This window comes from Melospiza georgiana, chromosome 16 (assembly GCF_028018845.1).
Source record: "Melospiza georgiana isolate bMelGeo1 chromosome 16, bMelGeo1.pri, whole genome shotgun sequence".
Classification (NCBI taxonomy): domain Eukaryota; kingdom Metazoa; phylum Chordata; class Aves; order Passeriformes; family Passerellidae; genus Melospiza; species Melospiza georgiana.
This window is the reverse complement of record NC_080445.1, coordinates 5,415,000-5,428,778: the sequence shown is the minus strand read 5'-3', so window position 1 is coordinate 5,428,778 and position 13,779 is coordinate 5,415,000. Positions and strand designations below refer to the sequence as shown.

The 13,779-nt window shown below is 48.4% G+C and overlaps 1 protein-coding gene across 4 annotated transcripts; it reads right to left on the bottom strand.

Annotated features, from left to right (window-relative positions):
* Positions 1-2,788: 2,788 nt before the first annotated feature.
* Positions 2,789-5,770, bottom strand: ZFAND2A (zinc finger AN1-type containing 2A). 4 transcript variants are annotated; one of them, XM_058035624.1, is made up of 6 exons: positions 5,625-5,770; positions 5,047-5,141; positions 4,207-4,338; positions 3,953-4,104; positions 3,342-3,431; positions 2,789-2,931 (listed from the first exon to the last, which is right to left on the bottom strand). In XM_058035624.1, exons 1-6 carry the CDS (start codon positions 5,677-5,679, stop codon positions 2,922-2,924), a joined length of 534 nt encoding a protein of 177 aa, XP_057891607.1. In that variant the 5' UTR covers positions 5,680-5,770; the 3' UTR covers positions 2,789-2,921. The 4 variants fall into 4 exon arrangements, with proteins under 4 accessions (XP_057891607.1, XP_057891606.1, XP_057891608.1 ...); XM_058035623.1 differs by lacking the exon at positions 2,789-2,931 and having other exon boundaries at positions 3,239-3,431; XM_058035625.1 differs by lacking the exon at positions 2,789-2,931 and having other exon boundaries at positions 3,356-3,561.
* Positions 5,771-13,779: the final 8,009 nt, after the last annotated feature.

The window sequence follows — 13,779 nt, the reverse complement described above, 5'->3', positions numbered from 1 at the left end:
GCATGTGGTTGGCTGCCGATCTGTCAATCACCCCGCTGGCCAATAGGAAGCAGCGCTCGGAATTAAAGTGCTCATCAGGAACACGTGTGCTGCGGAACGCTCCGCCGGCTCCTGGCGGCGCGGGTGACGTCATCTTCCCGCGCCGAGCTCCGCCTGTGGCCCCGCCCTTTAGCCCGGGAGAATCCCGGAATCGGCACCGAGCCGGGCCCGGCCAGGATCCGCCCGCATCGGGACAGGGACACACCGGGGCCCGGCCGGGATCCGCCCGCATCCTGACAGGGACACACCGGGGCCCGGCCGGGATCCGCCCGCATCCTGACAGGGACACAGCGGGGCCCGGCTGGGATCCGCCAGCATCCTGACAGGGGCACACCGGGGCCCGGCCGGGATCCGCCCGCATCGTGACAGGGACGCACCGGGGCCCGGCCGGGATCCGCCCGCATCCTGACAGGGACACACCGGGGCCCGGCCGGGATCCGCCCGCATCGTGGCAGGGACACACCGGGGCCCGGCTGTGATCCGCCCGCATCCTGACAGGGACACAGCGGGGCCTGGCACGGATCGTCCCGTGTCCTGGCCGGGATCCGCCCGCATCCTGCTGGGACCCCTCAGGGCTTGGCAGGGACCCCCCCGCTGCGGGCACACTGAGATGTGGCTCTCTGGAGAACAGCTCCCATCCCGCAGATCCTAAAAGATCCTGAAGTGTGAGACACCCCTGTCCCGATGGGGTCTCGTGGAATGCGTGGGAAGAGGCCAAGGGTGTGCTTTGACAGATGGAGAAAACACCTCCGAGGACAATTTCCAAGAAGCTAATTGGTTTCCATGTTTTCATTTTCTATAAATACCCCATGCACAAACTTTTCCAAGTCCCCTTGGTAATTTAAAGGCCAGAATTTTTACCACATACACACGCATAGATGACACGTTATTTTTCAGGACAACCTGAGACAGGGCTGTTGTCTCCCTTTGCTTGGAGCCCAGCACCCCTGAGATGCTGGGTGTGGGAGCAGATTCTGCTGGCAAACACATCCCTGTACATTGCAGGCACTGATGGGAAGGGACAACCTCTGCTTTTCCACATCCTGCCCCAGCCATCCCTGCTGGGCTGGGACAGCCTGTCTCCCCTGGGCCGTGTCCTCACAGCACGGTCAGAACCTGAATTCCCTTCCCAAAGCACCACTGGGGTGCATGGCATGGTTTGGGAATGCGTGCTGGTTAGAATTTATACTCAAAAAACATAAAATGTATATAAAATATAGCAATGTGCTAGGGCTGAGTTAGGGTGTTGGTGCATGGGATGATCAGAGGGTGGTGGTACCTAAAACCAAAGCTGTAATTTGAGCTTTTGCTCCGATGTCAGACTTCCTAAAATCGGTTGTGTTATTGCATATCCTATTGTGACATCCTGTGGTTGAACACAGTATTACAGATACCGTCAAATCACAATCTTGGCTGCAGGACTGCAAAAATTTAGATTATGTGGAGTGCTCAGTCTAACTCATATCTATTTTACATGTTCAGTTTGGCCAGCTAGCTGTGATCTTCTCCAGGATGAGAAATCACTGGGTCGAACATAACTATGGGATAGCACAGATACTTTTTCTGAAGAAATGAGATCTGTCTTTTCTTAGGAAAGGCCTGTGACTCAAGGTGTTGATTGTTTATGTGCTGTCCCTGTGAAGGGCCTAAATCCACATTTCCTCCTCAGGCAGCATTCCCAGCCCAAGGATTAAACTGTTCAAAAAGAGACACAACAATCTTTGCACGCCTGCAGCACCCCCAAGGATGTACAAACCACAGGCACTAACTGCTCTTATGCTCCCATCCCTTACAGTACCAGCAGAGATGGCTTTTCCCAGGTCAGGAGCTCAGCCCTGCTCTGCTCAGTGCTTCTCCTCCCCTCCAGGGCATTGGAGGGGCTGCAATTTCCCTCCAGGTAGCCCTAAGCCAACACTGCAGCCCAGAAGCCCCAGCAAGCAGAGGAATGGCTCCAATGACACATGAAATTGAGGTCCTGACCCCCTGACACCATCAGAAAGCCCTGGCATTTTTCTCACAATTAGCTGGATGAGAGGTCTACTTAGATCCCATCTGGGGAATTAGCATTGTTCATTAACAGCACGTTTCCATTTCATCAAGCTGTAATATTTCAGGCCTCAAGCTAAGCAGCTGGATGCTCATGCAGTTTTAAAGAGCCAAGAGAGCTGATCAGGATAATAGATGGAGCATTATCTGCCACGACTTCACTTGTTTAAGCTTTTCAGGAAGACAGCAAGAGCAGCCTACCTAAACAATGCTGTATTTTGGCTTTATTCTCATTACACAAGACACAGTTAATGCTACTTTCTCTGGCTTCCTTTTCTCCCTGAAACCACAAAATACATTCCTGCAAATCTAGATTTCTAAGGGATAATAAATGATGAAGAATTCTACTGCACGTGCCTGTGTGAGCACCAGCCTTCAGACAGGACCTGAAAAAGGGACCTGTAAAAAAGATGGTTTGGCTTTATAAATAAAAGTCTTCCAATGACATTCAGAAACCAAGAGGAAGCTTCACATGGATGTTGTTTATCATAAAGAGCCAGAACACTTCCAAAAGGATTGAGACGTATGACAGTAGCTTGTATTTCACATTTTCATTTTGGGAGATTCAGGCTTGGCATCACCTAAGCAAATCTAGCTGTATTTCATACCAACTGTAATCTACCACCATCACCTCACTTCCTACAGCAAATATTTTTCATAATATTAAAGTTATGATTTAAAATATAGGAACAAATAACATTGGCTTGGAAAGGGTAGCAGTTTATTGAATGCATACATAATTATGATACAAAAATAAGTCAATTGCATAGAAATTTATATAGAGAGAAAATATTAACTTCATTTGAAAGGTTTGATCCAGATGTGAAGAGCCTCTACTACCTGCACCTGTAAGAGATAAGAATGCACTGTAAGGGTTGCACAGCTGGAACTTTCAGTCACATGAGCTGCAACATGCCAGGGAAGGGCTTGGGCCATTTATTTGAGTTCAGGTGCTGCTGTGCTTTCCTCACTCTGATGACACACCATTTTCCCAGAACTTGGCCAAACCTCTGACTGAGCAGGTGGGAGAGCAGCCTGCAGATACAATGTGATGTCCCAATGCTTGTGTCTATGAGGGCTCTTTAATCACTCCATTATAGAGGAGCAGGGATTTATCTGTCAGATAAATTTATCTGTCAGAGCCCCCCACTGCACTCCCCACACCATTCACAGGTCAGCCACCAGCTCTAGAGCACTCAGAGGTGTGACAGTGGCACTGCCACAGCCTGGTTTCGGTTTGTCTTTTCTCCTGATACCTGTTGTGCTGACGATTCCCATTAGATGGCACTCCAATTGCTCCCGGGGACTTGAAGGTGGCATGAGAAGCTCTCATCAGAGCTGCATATCTACGAACAAACACAACCAGGCTCAGCACCCATGCACTCTGTGTTTTCACTCTTCCATCCAGTTTAATCATCTGCATCTGTCACACAAATCTCACAGTCCTACTGCACACAACAGTCAAGGTTTGTCTGCCTGCAAAAGACAGATTTTTTTATTAACATTAAGTTCAAACTTGGTTTGTCAGGGTATTGATTATTCTTGGTTACTTCAAGGTTCTGGACAGAGCTTTAGGTTCTAATATGTGTACCTAGACCCCAAAGGGTGCTTGAGTTGGCCAGTGCCTGTTCTCAATTAGGAGAGACTGACACAGGTAAGCTTGAAAATCCAGGAAAGCATTTGACAAGCTTTTTCTCTTGGCTCAGAAATTAAGGCTGACATGTCAGAAATTCAGCCTGAGACACAAGAGGAAATCATGGCTATTTCATTGACATGACCAGTAGTTTCCAGAACTCCCTGTCTGTCCAAGCTCCCCACCAAGCCCTGGGACCTCATCTGGAGCTGCAGTACCCCAAGTGCAGCTCACCCTGCCTTGGAGATGGGCTGGCTGCTCCCTCTGCAGTCGTGGTCCAGAGGATGCCGATGTTTTATGCAGAAGCTGCTGCCACACTGGTCACAAAGCACCTTCATCATCTCTTTCCTTTTGCAGCCTGGCTTTGTGCACTTGTTTGTGAAGATCTGAGTAAGAGAGGACAGGGAGTTGGCAAGGTTGGCTTTCTGTGAGCCATGACCAAGCTGAAGGCACAGGAAGGCAGCTCAGACTTCAGCAGCTTTTCTTACCTTCTGCTTTTGCTGTGCTGGGTTGTATTTGCAGTCCTTATCTATGTGGGCTCCAACCACAATATCTGGGATTTGTCCCCTCTGCACTGGGATAGGTGTGTTACAGAGGGGACACACTGGCACCTGCACATTCTAAGAACACACAGCACAGATCAGCATCACAGAATTAAAGAATTGTTTAGACTGAAATAGACCTTTAAGATAATCAAATCCAACCATTACAAATCTAACCCTATTTTCTGTCCTTCCCCTTGTCTTACCCATAGATAACAGAAATATATTCCTCAATGTTTCATGTTCCCATTTGCTAATGCTTTTAAAGATACACTTCAAAACAGTAACTGCAAATCCCCATCCAAAAACCACACAGAAATGCTTTGCCAAACCAACTGTAGCAATGTATTTGGTAAGTTGACTTTAAAAATCCTTTTGGCTTTTCTGGAATTACAGCCTTTATATACTTCAAAGCCCAAGTACAGGCCAGAGATCAAAGTTTGGACCCACTTGTTCTATTTATTTCTTTTGTAGTTTCATGTTTGTTGTTCTTCAACTTACAGGACTTGGACCCCAGAAAATTTTAGACCACAACACATTACTTGAAATATATAGCACTCCTCTCTGGGAAGATGCACTGCAAGTGAAAAAAACTAGAATCCAGCAGGTGTGACCTCTGAAATGTCATTCTTTTATATATTAGAAATTCAGATGAATCTTTAAATTGCATCTTGAGGTTCTCCCATCCACTTTTATTGAAATCACAGGTGAAGTTTCAGAGCAGCCCTGATAAATGACTTAGCAAATCTGCAGGGTGAATTATGACTCACGTCATACAGAACTCACTTTCTTGTAGGCAGAGCTGCACTTGTGGTCATCGTAACGGATGTGATCTTTACAGAACACTTCCCCACATGCGTCACACTTCAGAGGAAGGAAATCTGGGAGAAGAACAAAAAAGAAAACATTTTTATGGAACAAAGCTAACAACTCTAAGAGTACTCACAAAAGACTACAGATAAATTCTAAAGCAGTTTTTGTCGAGCCACAATCCAATTATCTCTATAGAGATTAGATCATTCTTCACAAATACTAAAAGAGCAAGAGTGGTAAGTTTTCCTTTTTTATCTGCAGCCAGATAAGACAAACACAAGCCACAAGCACCTCAGGAGCTCCCCGTAAGCAGAAACCTTAGTGAGCAACTAGTCAAGAGCTAAGAGCCGAAGTACAAATGCAAAACCCAGTATCAAAAATCACGTTATTCTTGAAAAGCCATTCCTTAACAATTTAACACGTACAGGATGAACAGCTGTCAGTCTTCCCCTAGCCCTGCCGAGGGGGTACCAGAGCAGCATTCCCGTACCCTCCGTGGCGGGTCCGCCCGGGCAGGCGCTGCTCGGGGCTCGCTCCGAGCCCGCACTTACCCAGCTGTTTGCAGGAGCGCTCGGAGCAGTGCTCGCCCAGCCACGGCAGCTCCATGGCACACGGGCCGGCGACAAAGAGCGGAGCCCCGGGACGGGCGCGGCCGCCGCGGCTTTATCGGCTCGGGGCGCTGAGTCAGCGCAGACACGTGCTGAGTCACGCTCCCGCCGCGCCCCGCCCCGCGACGTCACCGCAACAGCAGCCAATGGCCTGCCCCGCTGCCCCGCCGCCCGCCGCGCATGCGCGGGCAGCGGCCAATGGGAGGCCGGTGGGCGGCTGAGTCACGGTCGGGGGCGGGACCTGGGGATGGGAATGGGAATAATGGGGCGGGAATCAATGAGAATGAGAATGAGAATGAGAATGAGAATGAGAATGAGAATAAGAATAAGAATAAGAATAAGAATAAGAATAAGAATAAGAATAAGAATAAGAATAAGAATAAGAATAAGAATAAGAATAAGAATAAGAATAAGAATAAGAATAAGAATGGAAATAGGCACTGGGGTGAGAAAATACTTGGGGCAACAGGGCAAGGGCAAAGAGTTGAGTTTAGGTGACAGGGGTTGGTAATGGAGACCAGAAACTTCCCCAGCTGGTCTCTGTTTGAAATGCTTGTCTCATTTGACAAGGCACCCTGAGATCAAGGTGTATTTTAGAAATGTTGATCTCTGGAGGTGTGTGACAATGCTGGCTTTATACAGAGCAGAGGAAGACTGGTGACTTCATGACATTTGCTACAGGATTGAGAAATGACAAAGTGTTTTTCTGTCCCTGCTCTCCCTGGAAAACACCTGACTGTGCTGTGGTGCATGACTCAGAACCACGAGGTCAAAGGGCAGCTCTGGGATTGCTGAGTGCCTGCACAGTCACTTTGTGCTGTCGAACTCCAGGAGGGGCATGTGCCACTGCTCCACCCTCCACGTCACCCACCTACGTGGCACTCATGTGACTCTTGTGACTGCTGTGGGTGCCACAGGCAGCCAACCCACTTGGAGCACTGCCCAACAGCACATTCCTGCTGGAGTAAACAATACCATGTCATCAGCCAGACACTCTGCCCACTCTTCAATTAATATTCTCTCCCAAACCCATAAAATTACCAAATCTGCTCACATAAACCCTTACTCCACAGAACAGCTGAGCTGACAGAGCATTACATTCTGCCACAGGTTTGTGAAGAGTAAACTCTGATTTCACCTCCTCCACTGTGGTGTTTGGGGTTTTTGGGGACAGCTGTGCCACATCCATGGGAACACCCAAAACCCGCCCTGGGACAGCCTGGGCAGGGCACAGCCAGAGTATGGCACTCTCCCCCACTTCTTCTGTTCTTCTGACTTGGTTGCTTCTGGCAATTTGGGACAGGTGAATTTTAAAAGAGGAAACAGCAGAAAAATATCCAAATACAAATAGTAAGAGAAAGTCAAGTTATCCAAGGTACTTCAAGAGCTTGGCTCTGTTGTGCATCAGCTTCCTTGTACAACTCAAATCTTGGGAGGTGCAAAAATCCCCATATGTTCTGCTGAGCTTGAAGGCTGATTTTTTTATTTTTTTTTATTTTTTTTTTTTGCTACAAAGCACCTACCCAGTGCTTGAGAGGAGTGGGATCCCCATGATCTCCCTGGGAAGGCTTGCCAAAGAACTATGGGGTGAGCTAAGCAGAGAGGAAGAGATTGGTGTCTTCCCTGGCTGGCTGAGAGTGCCCTGCAGGCTGGAGAGCTGCTGCCAGAGGGATCCTGGTTTATGGTGGAGAAGGGAGGAGTTTGCTCGTGGATAACAACAGAAATGGCTCTGCACAGATTAGATGCTCTTAACGAAGGCTGTAAATCCCAAGTCTGGAAACCCACACAGTACAGGCAGGCATCTTAATAGAAACGAGGATTAGAAATTAGCTGAGGTCTTTAGTGATATTTTTAGAAGGTTGCTCCTGACAGGTTAGGCTGCTGAGAACCAGAGGGAAGTGCAGAACCCTGTATTACTTGGGGAGGGATCACACAGTGCAGTGTGTGATTAGAGGCTGGCTAGCTTAGTGACAAAGGGGATGGGTGGGTTAGGGCTGATTCGGGGGGAATTAGCAAGGGAAATTGCTTGAGAAGCAGAATTTGATTAGGGGCAGCCAACATGGATTTGTGAAAGGAAAGCTATGTGTAAGTAACTTGCTGGAGTCTGGGGGAGGCACCGTTCCCTGGCAGCCTGTGGAGGGTTGGTTTTATATAACTGATCTGCAAAGGGCCCCTTTGCCACCAGAATGGTGACGCTGGGTGGGATGGGTGGCAATCCCCTCCCTCCATTGTATCTGTATGGACTCTCTGCCTCCTCTTTCCCCATCCATCCTTTCTAGTTTTTATAGGAGGAGGCTTATTGCTTTTCCCCATGTCCCACCCTCTTCTCTCTGTCATTCCCTTTCTCTCCCTGCAGTCCGTGGGATTGCCTCTTGTTGGGGTATTAAACATCCCTATCCACCCCACCACATCACCACCTGCATTGCATCCCAAAGGGGGATAAAACCCCTCAGAAGGACACATTCATGGCACAGCAGGGGAACAATTGTCCAACACCACTGCCAGCTACAGGCACAGCGTGGATGGGGAGCCAGGGCTGTGCTTCCATCCTGTTTCTCAGGGAGGGTCTGTCCCCTTCCCAGCACCTGGGTTATGACAGCACAGCACAGAGATGCCCATGGCCAGGACAGCCAGGCCCATCCACCTTGTGTGCCCCAAACTCCTCCCAACACCATCCACAAGGCACAGATGAGTTCCTGTCCGTGGTGTGCCCAAGGCCACCTCGTTGCCCGCACTCCTCCTGCTTGTGGCTCCATCTGCAGAGCCCCTGCTGTGGCATTAGCATTGGGGTGACTCCAGCTCTCATTTGCCTTTTCCAGGCCTCTGAACTCCAATCCCAATGTCCTGCTTTTCAGCTCATAATTTCGTACCAGGCTCTTACAACTGGATTTTATTTTTATTGCAGTGACCCTGTGATGCTGCCTGATCCCTCTGTGGAGGAGACGTGACATCTCCATTACACAGCTCAGATAAGTGTCTTAAAGAGACCACACACAAAGGAACTAATGGTACCTATTTTTATTAGGTTTATTACAGGAGGGGAAGGAAAGCAGTCCCATCTCCCCACAGGATACTGTGTTAACAGCAGCAGACAGAGAGGAGAGATCTGTGGAGGTAGATCGGGTTTCCAAGAATATTAGCTACTGCTGCTCTAAAATTAGAGTCAAGGGAGAGCAGACAGGTTGACATAATTGAAAGGGCTGTCTTATGGGATGACATAGTTAAACAAGTCCATGATCAGCTTTAGAGTGACAGCTCAGCGACTTCTTCTAATCCTCAAAGGAGCACTGAGTTGCAAGGCTGTGATTTAACTAGTCCTGGATCTTATCTTGTGATGATGTCAATATTATTAGAACCTGCTCCTAAAGAGATGCCTCCAAAATCACTGCACATGAACCCACTGGCATTGCAGGCACAATTCTGCTGCAGCTTCACCCTGCAGAGCCCATGGTTGACACAAACACTTTCCTGCTGCCCTTCTTTCCCCCCTGATTCTGTCCCTGTGGGCTGGGCTACAGGGGCAGGGCCAGAAACAGGATTAAGAACCTCATTTCAGGATGGAGCTGAAAAATGTCCTTCAGCCGCCCATTTTATTCAAGGTAATTTAATAGCAAACACAAACTAACAAAGTTAGAGGTGAAATATAATAGCAGGAACCCCATAAAAAGTAACCTAATCTGTAAGATAAATAGACAACACTTTAGCCTGGGGAGATAGCAAATAAAAGAGAAATATGAGCAGAGCCATTCTCAATTCATAACTAACTTTAAAGAGAAATAATGAAGATGAGTTCTCCAACTTTTAATGCCCTAAGATTCTTCTCCACAAAAAAAAAAAAAAAAAACAAAAAAAAAAAAAAAAAAAAAAAACAAAACCCAAAACAACAACAACAACAAAACCAACCAACCAAAAAAAAAAAAAAAAAAAAACCAAAAAAGCAAAAAGCACTTTCCATGTTTTCCTCACACATTGTATGTCCCCAGCCAAACGTCCTCGGTCACTCCCACACAAGGAGGCTTCCATCAGGAAGGGAAATGATGATGTGGAGAAACCCTGCTGCAATTCCTGATGGAGCAGGAGACATCAGGGATGGAGCTTTCCATGCTCTTGGTTGCCTTTGGTGCCCAGCTGCCACTGCCTTGTTTTGGGTGCACAGCTCAGAGCACCCACAGCCTTCATGGTGGCATTAGTCTGACATTTATTATTTTAAGGGGTTTTAGCCTTTTTTTTTTTTTTTTTGTCAGTGCCTACTTTAACTTCAAAGACTGTAATTTTCCAAGCTGCCTTCTGCATTTAGGCACCTAAATCCCATTGAGTTTCAAGTGTGCATCATCAGCCCTTAGGCTCCTTGGAAAATCCTTGCTAAGTGCCTGAGGGCCCATCACATATACCACAGATAGCACTGCACCACCAGGAGCTCGCTTCTTCAGGAGAACAGTCTCTCTTTAAAAACCTCCTCCTAAATTATGAAATAAACTAGAAAGGACCACCTCAGTTGGCTTTTTGGTGATATATGCCTGTAAAGAATGTTGTGTCATCTCCTTGGCTTTGTCAGCTGAACTTCAGAGACAAAATGCTCCCAGTTCCAGCTCTTGTCCCTCTGGGGAAAATCTCATATTTGGTGTTTTAAGTGTAAATCCCACCATATCCACCATTGACTCTGACACCCACCATGTCTCCAACTCCCTTTTAGAGCATGCAGGAAGGATCTGTACAGGAGGAACAAATAATCAGCACAATTAATCCATTTGCTTTGCTGTTTGGGAATGCCCCAACCCAAAAATAAAGGGCACAGAGAGCAGCCAAGCTGGCAGTGGGATGGCTACAGAGGGTACCCCTGAAAAGGTTTCTCAAAGGGTGGGAATCATTGCAACAGCCTTTCTAAGAGTAGAGGGAAAATAAATCCCTTATCAGGTGATTTCTGGTCACTGATCAAACTCTAATGTCTTACTAGCAGAAAAAGGTTCAGGATCTCCGTGGCAGATTTCCTGGAATAACAACTTTTTGTTGAGTCCATACTGCAAACAGCATGACAGAACCCAGTCCAACACTACTGAGCCCCAAATTTCCTAGGCACTACCATGATGGCATCAATTAGCAAGGGAAGCTAGACCCTAAATACTCCTTATTCGTTGCTGGTTCTGAATTAAAGTGTGTCACTAAAAACCAAGACTGTATTCCTTAAATATTTCAGCTGATGATTATTTTGTAACAGTGCTAAACCTCAGCATTGTCTTTAATATTCTTATTTTATCTAGATTTTATCTAGATATCTTATTTTATCTATTTTATCTTATTTTGTCTATTTTTTAGATATTTTATCTATTTTTAATATTCTTATTTTATCTAGATAAATGAACCCATCTTTCTTCCTGTTTTGTAGCACTAAGAACAAAACCTGAACTCTCACAAGTGGAGTTTGGTTGATGCTGTCAGCACAGGAGGGGACCAAACCCATTTTTGGTACAGATGAGTGTGAGTCTTCTGCAGGTCAGGAGAAGAGGATGGGCAGGGGGTTCCTGGCAGAGATGGGAGCCAAAAGGAAAAGGACAGATCCAAGGGGGGAATAGCAGGACAGGGAAGAAGGATCCCTTGGGTGATGATTCCCATAGTGGGCAGACAGCTCTTAAGAAATCATCTCCAGAAGTGATACCCACTCATACCCACTCTGCAGACAACACTGGGACTAGGCAATGGCAGAAGAATTTCGGCTGTTCTGGTTGTTTTTCCCCACCCATCCATCCATCCCAAACACCCATTCACTGGAGGCCTTTACAGCCCGTGGTGCAGCCACCACCCTGGAGCAGCCCCGGAGGCGGTGGGGCACTGCAGGGTGATGCTCCCGTGGGGAAGATGTCCATCCCGCAAGGACGGGGACGTGTGACACTCCTCGGAGCCGCGTGCCACGAGGTGGCACCATGTCCCTGCTAACCCGCACGGCGGGGTCAGCAGCTGCTGCAGGGCCCCGCTCGCCGGGCGGGCTGGCACCCTCCCACTGAGATTCTGGGGGGATTTAAACAACTGGGCATCCCTCTTTTCTGTAAGGCCCTGTTGAGGAAGGAGGTGGTACCTGTGCCGTCCGTGGAACAGGGGTGAGAACGCTCACCTGTGAGAGCCCCCTGTGAGGAATTTGGCCACTTGACAGTGCAGGCACAAGGTTTGCAGGGCTGTGGTGCCATCTCCCACTGGCTGCAGCTCTCCTCAGGGGGGTCCTGGGCTCCTGTCCCTGCTGGCACAGTCGTTTGGTGGCACTGGGGGAGTGTCACAATTTTGAACGGCCAAATTTCCCAGTGTCACAATGCTGGTTCAAATTTCCCAGTGTCACAATGCTGGTTCAAATTTCCCAGTGTCACAATGCTGGTTGTGCCAGGATGCTGTGTCTGACCTGGTGGTGTGCCCTGGCTGTGCCCCCACTCCCCAGGGCCCTGCAGGCAGGAGAGCTCATTTCTCACACAGAGCTTGGTCATCAAACTGTAGAATTCTGTGGGTTGGCCAAGACCTTTAAGCTCATCAGGTCCAAGCATTAACCCAGCACTAAGCCATGCCCATAAGTCAGTGAAAAAGGGAAAGCTGTGCACCAGCATCTCTTCCTTGAAATATCAAATATTTAGTGTTATTATGACATGATAGGAGGGATTCAGGTGAGCCTATATCCCCGAGGAACTTAAAACTGCATACCTTGACATATTCAGATTATCTCCACCTTAGAAGCACCAGTGCAGCCCCAAAACCAAGGAGCTTGCCCAGCACCTGGTGAGTTCCTTGATTAGTCTCCTGAGCTCCCAAATACTGATTTTCCTCAGTCTAACCTGGTTCTTGGGGTCTTTCAGCAAACCCTGCAGCTCAATGCCCTGTTCTTCTCAGGGTGTTCACCCCCAGGACCTGTCTGTCCCCAGCCCAATGCCCTGAGCTCTGCTGACACAAACCCAATGCTGGCATCTGTGTGCTCAGGTGCTCCATGGAAAACAAGGTGACACAAGTGCAAGCCATAGGGATATATTAAATGAAAATTCCCCAATGGATGAGGGGTTTTGCATGTGCTGAGGAAGCTCCAACAGCTCCTTCTGCTCTTGCTTTAGAGCATGGAGCAGCCAGCCAAAACCCCTGTGCTTCTTTCAGAAGAGCAAGCAGAGGGAGCAGCTCAAAGGGAGCTCTCCTGCCTGGGTCTGCTGTCCCTGGCAGTGTGCTAAGAACAGTAATAGAGTGCCTGCAAATACCTACATTGTCCCTGCCACAATGCTTTCTGGCTGAACAATGCCTTGCCAATTCAATTCATTCAAACAAGTTCCTTGGGAAGACAGCAAAGCAAATCCAGGTGGCAATTACTGAATTCAGACTCTGCCCTGAACTCGGGGAAACAAAGGGGCAAGATATGAGAGAAATAGCGAGTTCTGCTGGAAATCCCACGACAGCAGAAAACCCTGAGAGCTTTTAATCACGTGCCTGCTGGTATCCAGCTGCAAAACCCCTGTGTCATCGGGCAAGGAGACGGGGCAGCACTGCAAGTGCTCTGCTGTAGCACTTAGCACTTTGGAATATCTTTGCTGTGAAAATTAAACTCTGGGTTGTTTCCTTTTGAAAGCACAGCAGCGCTTGGGCTGCACGGCCTGTCTCAGTGACGTGGAATTGAAGAATGAGTGCACCAGGAGCTCCCAGTGCTGAGCGCTGGCAGGCAGGGTGGAGGCTGCCTACAGCTCAGATGAGCTGTTAAACCAGCCCAGAGCTTGGTTAAACAGCTCCAGCCCTGTGCTGGGCCTCATCACACCCCAGTCCCCTTTCCCAGGACATCAGCAGGGACACACAGCCCAAGAATGGTCCCTGTGCCCAGGATGCAGCTCCAAGAACAGCCCTGGAAGGCTGAGGGAGAGAAAAACCTGCCAGGAGCCTCCACATGGCTCTGGGTGTGCAGCAAGGAAGCTTCTATTGCAGATGCACAACTAGGGAAAATTTCCTCTTACCAGACCCTGCAAACCACACAACCCTGCTCACAATCAGGGCTGAGCCCCTGGGCTCGTGCTTCATCTCCCATCCTGCTGCATCCCTCACAGCCAGCTGCAGCCACTCTCCCAGGAAAGCAGTTACACCAGGGACGAATTTG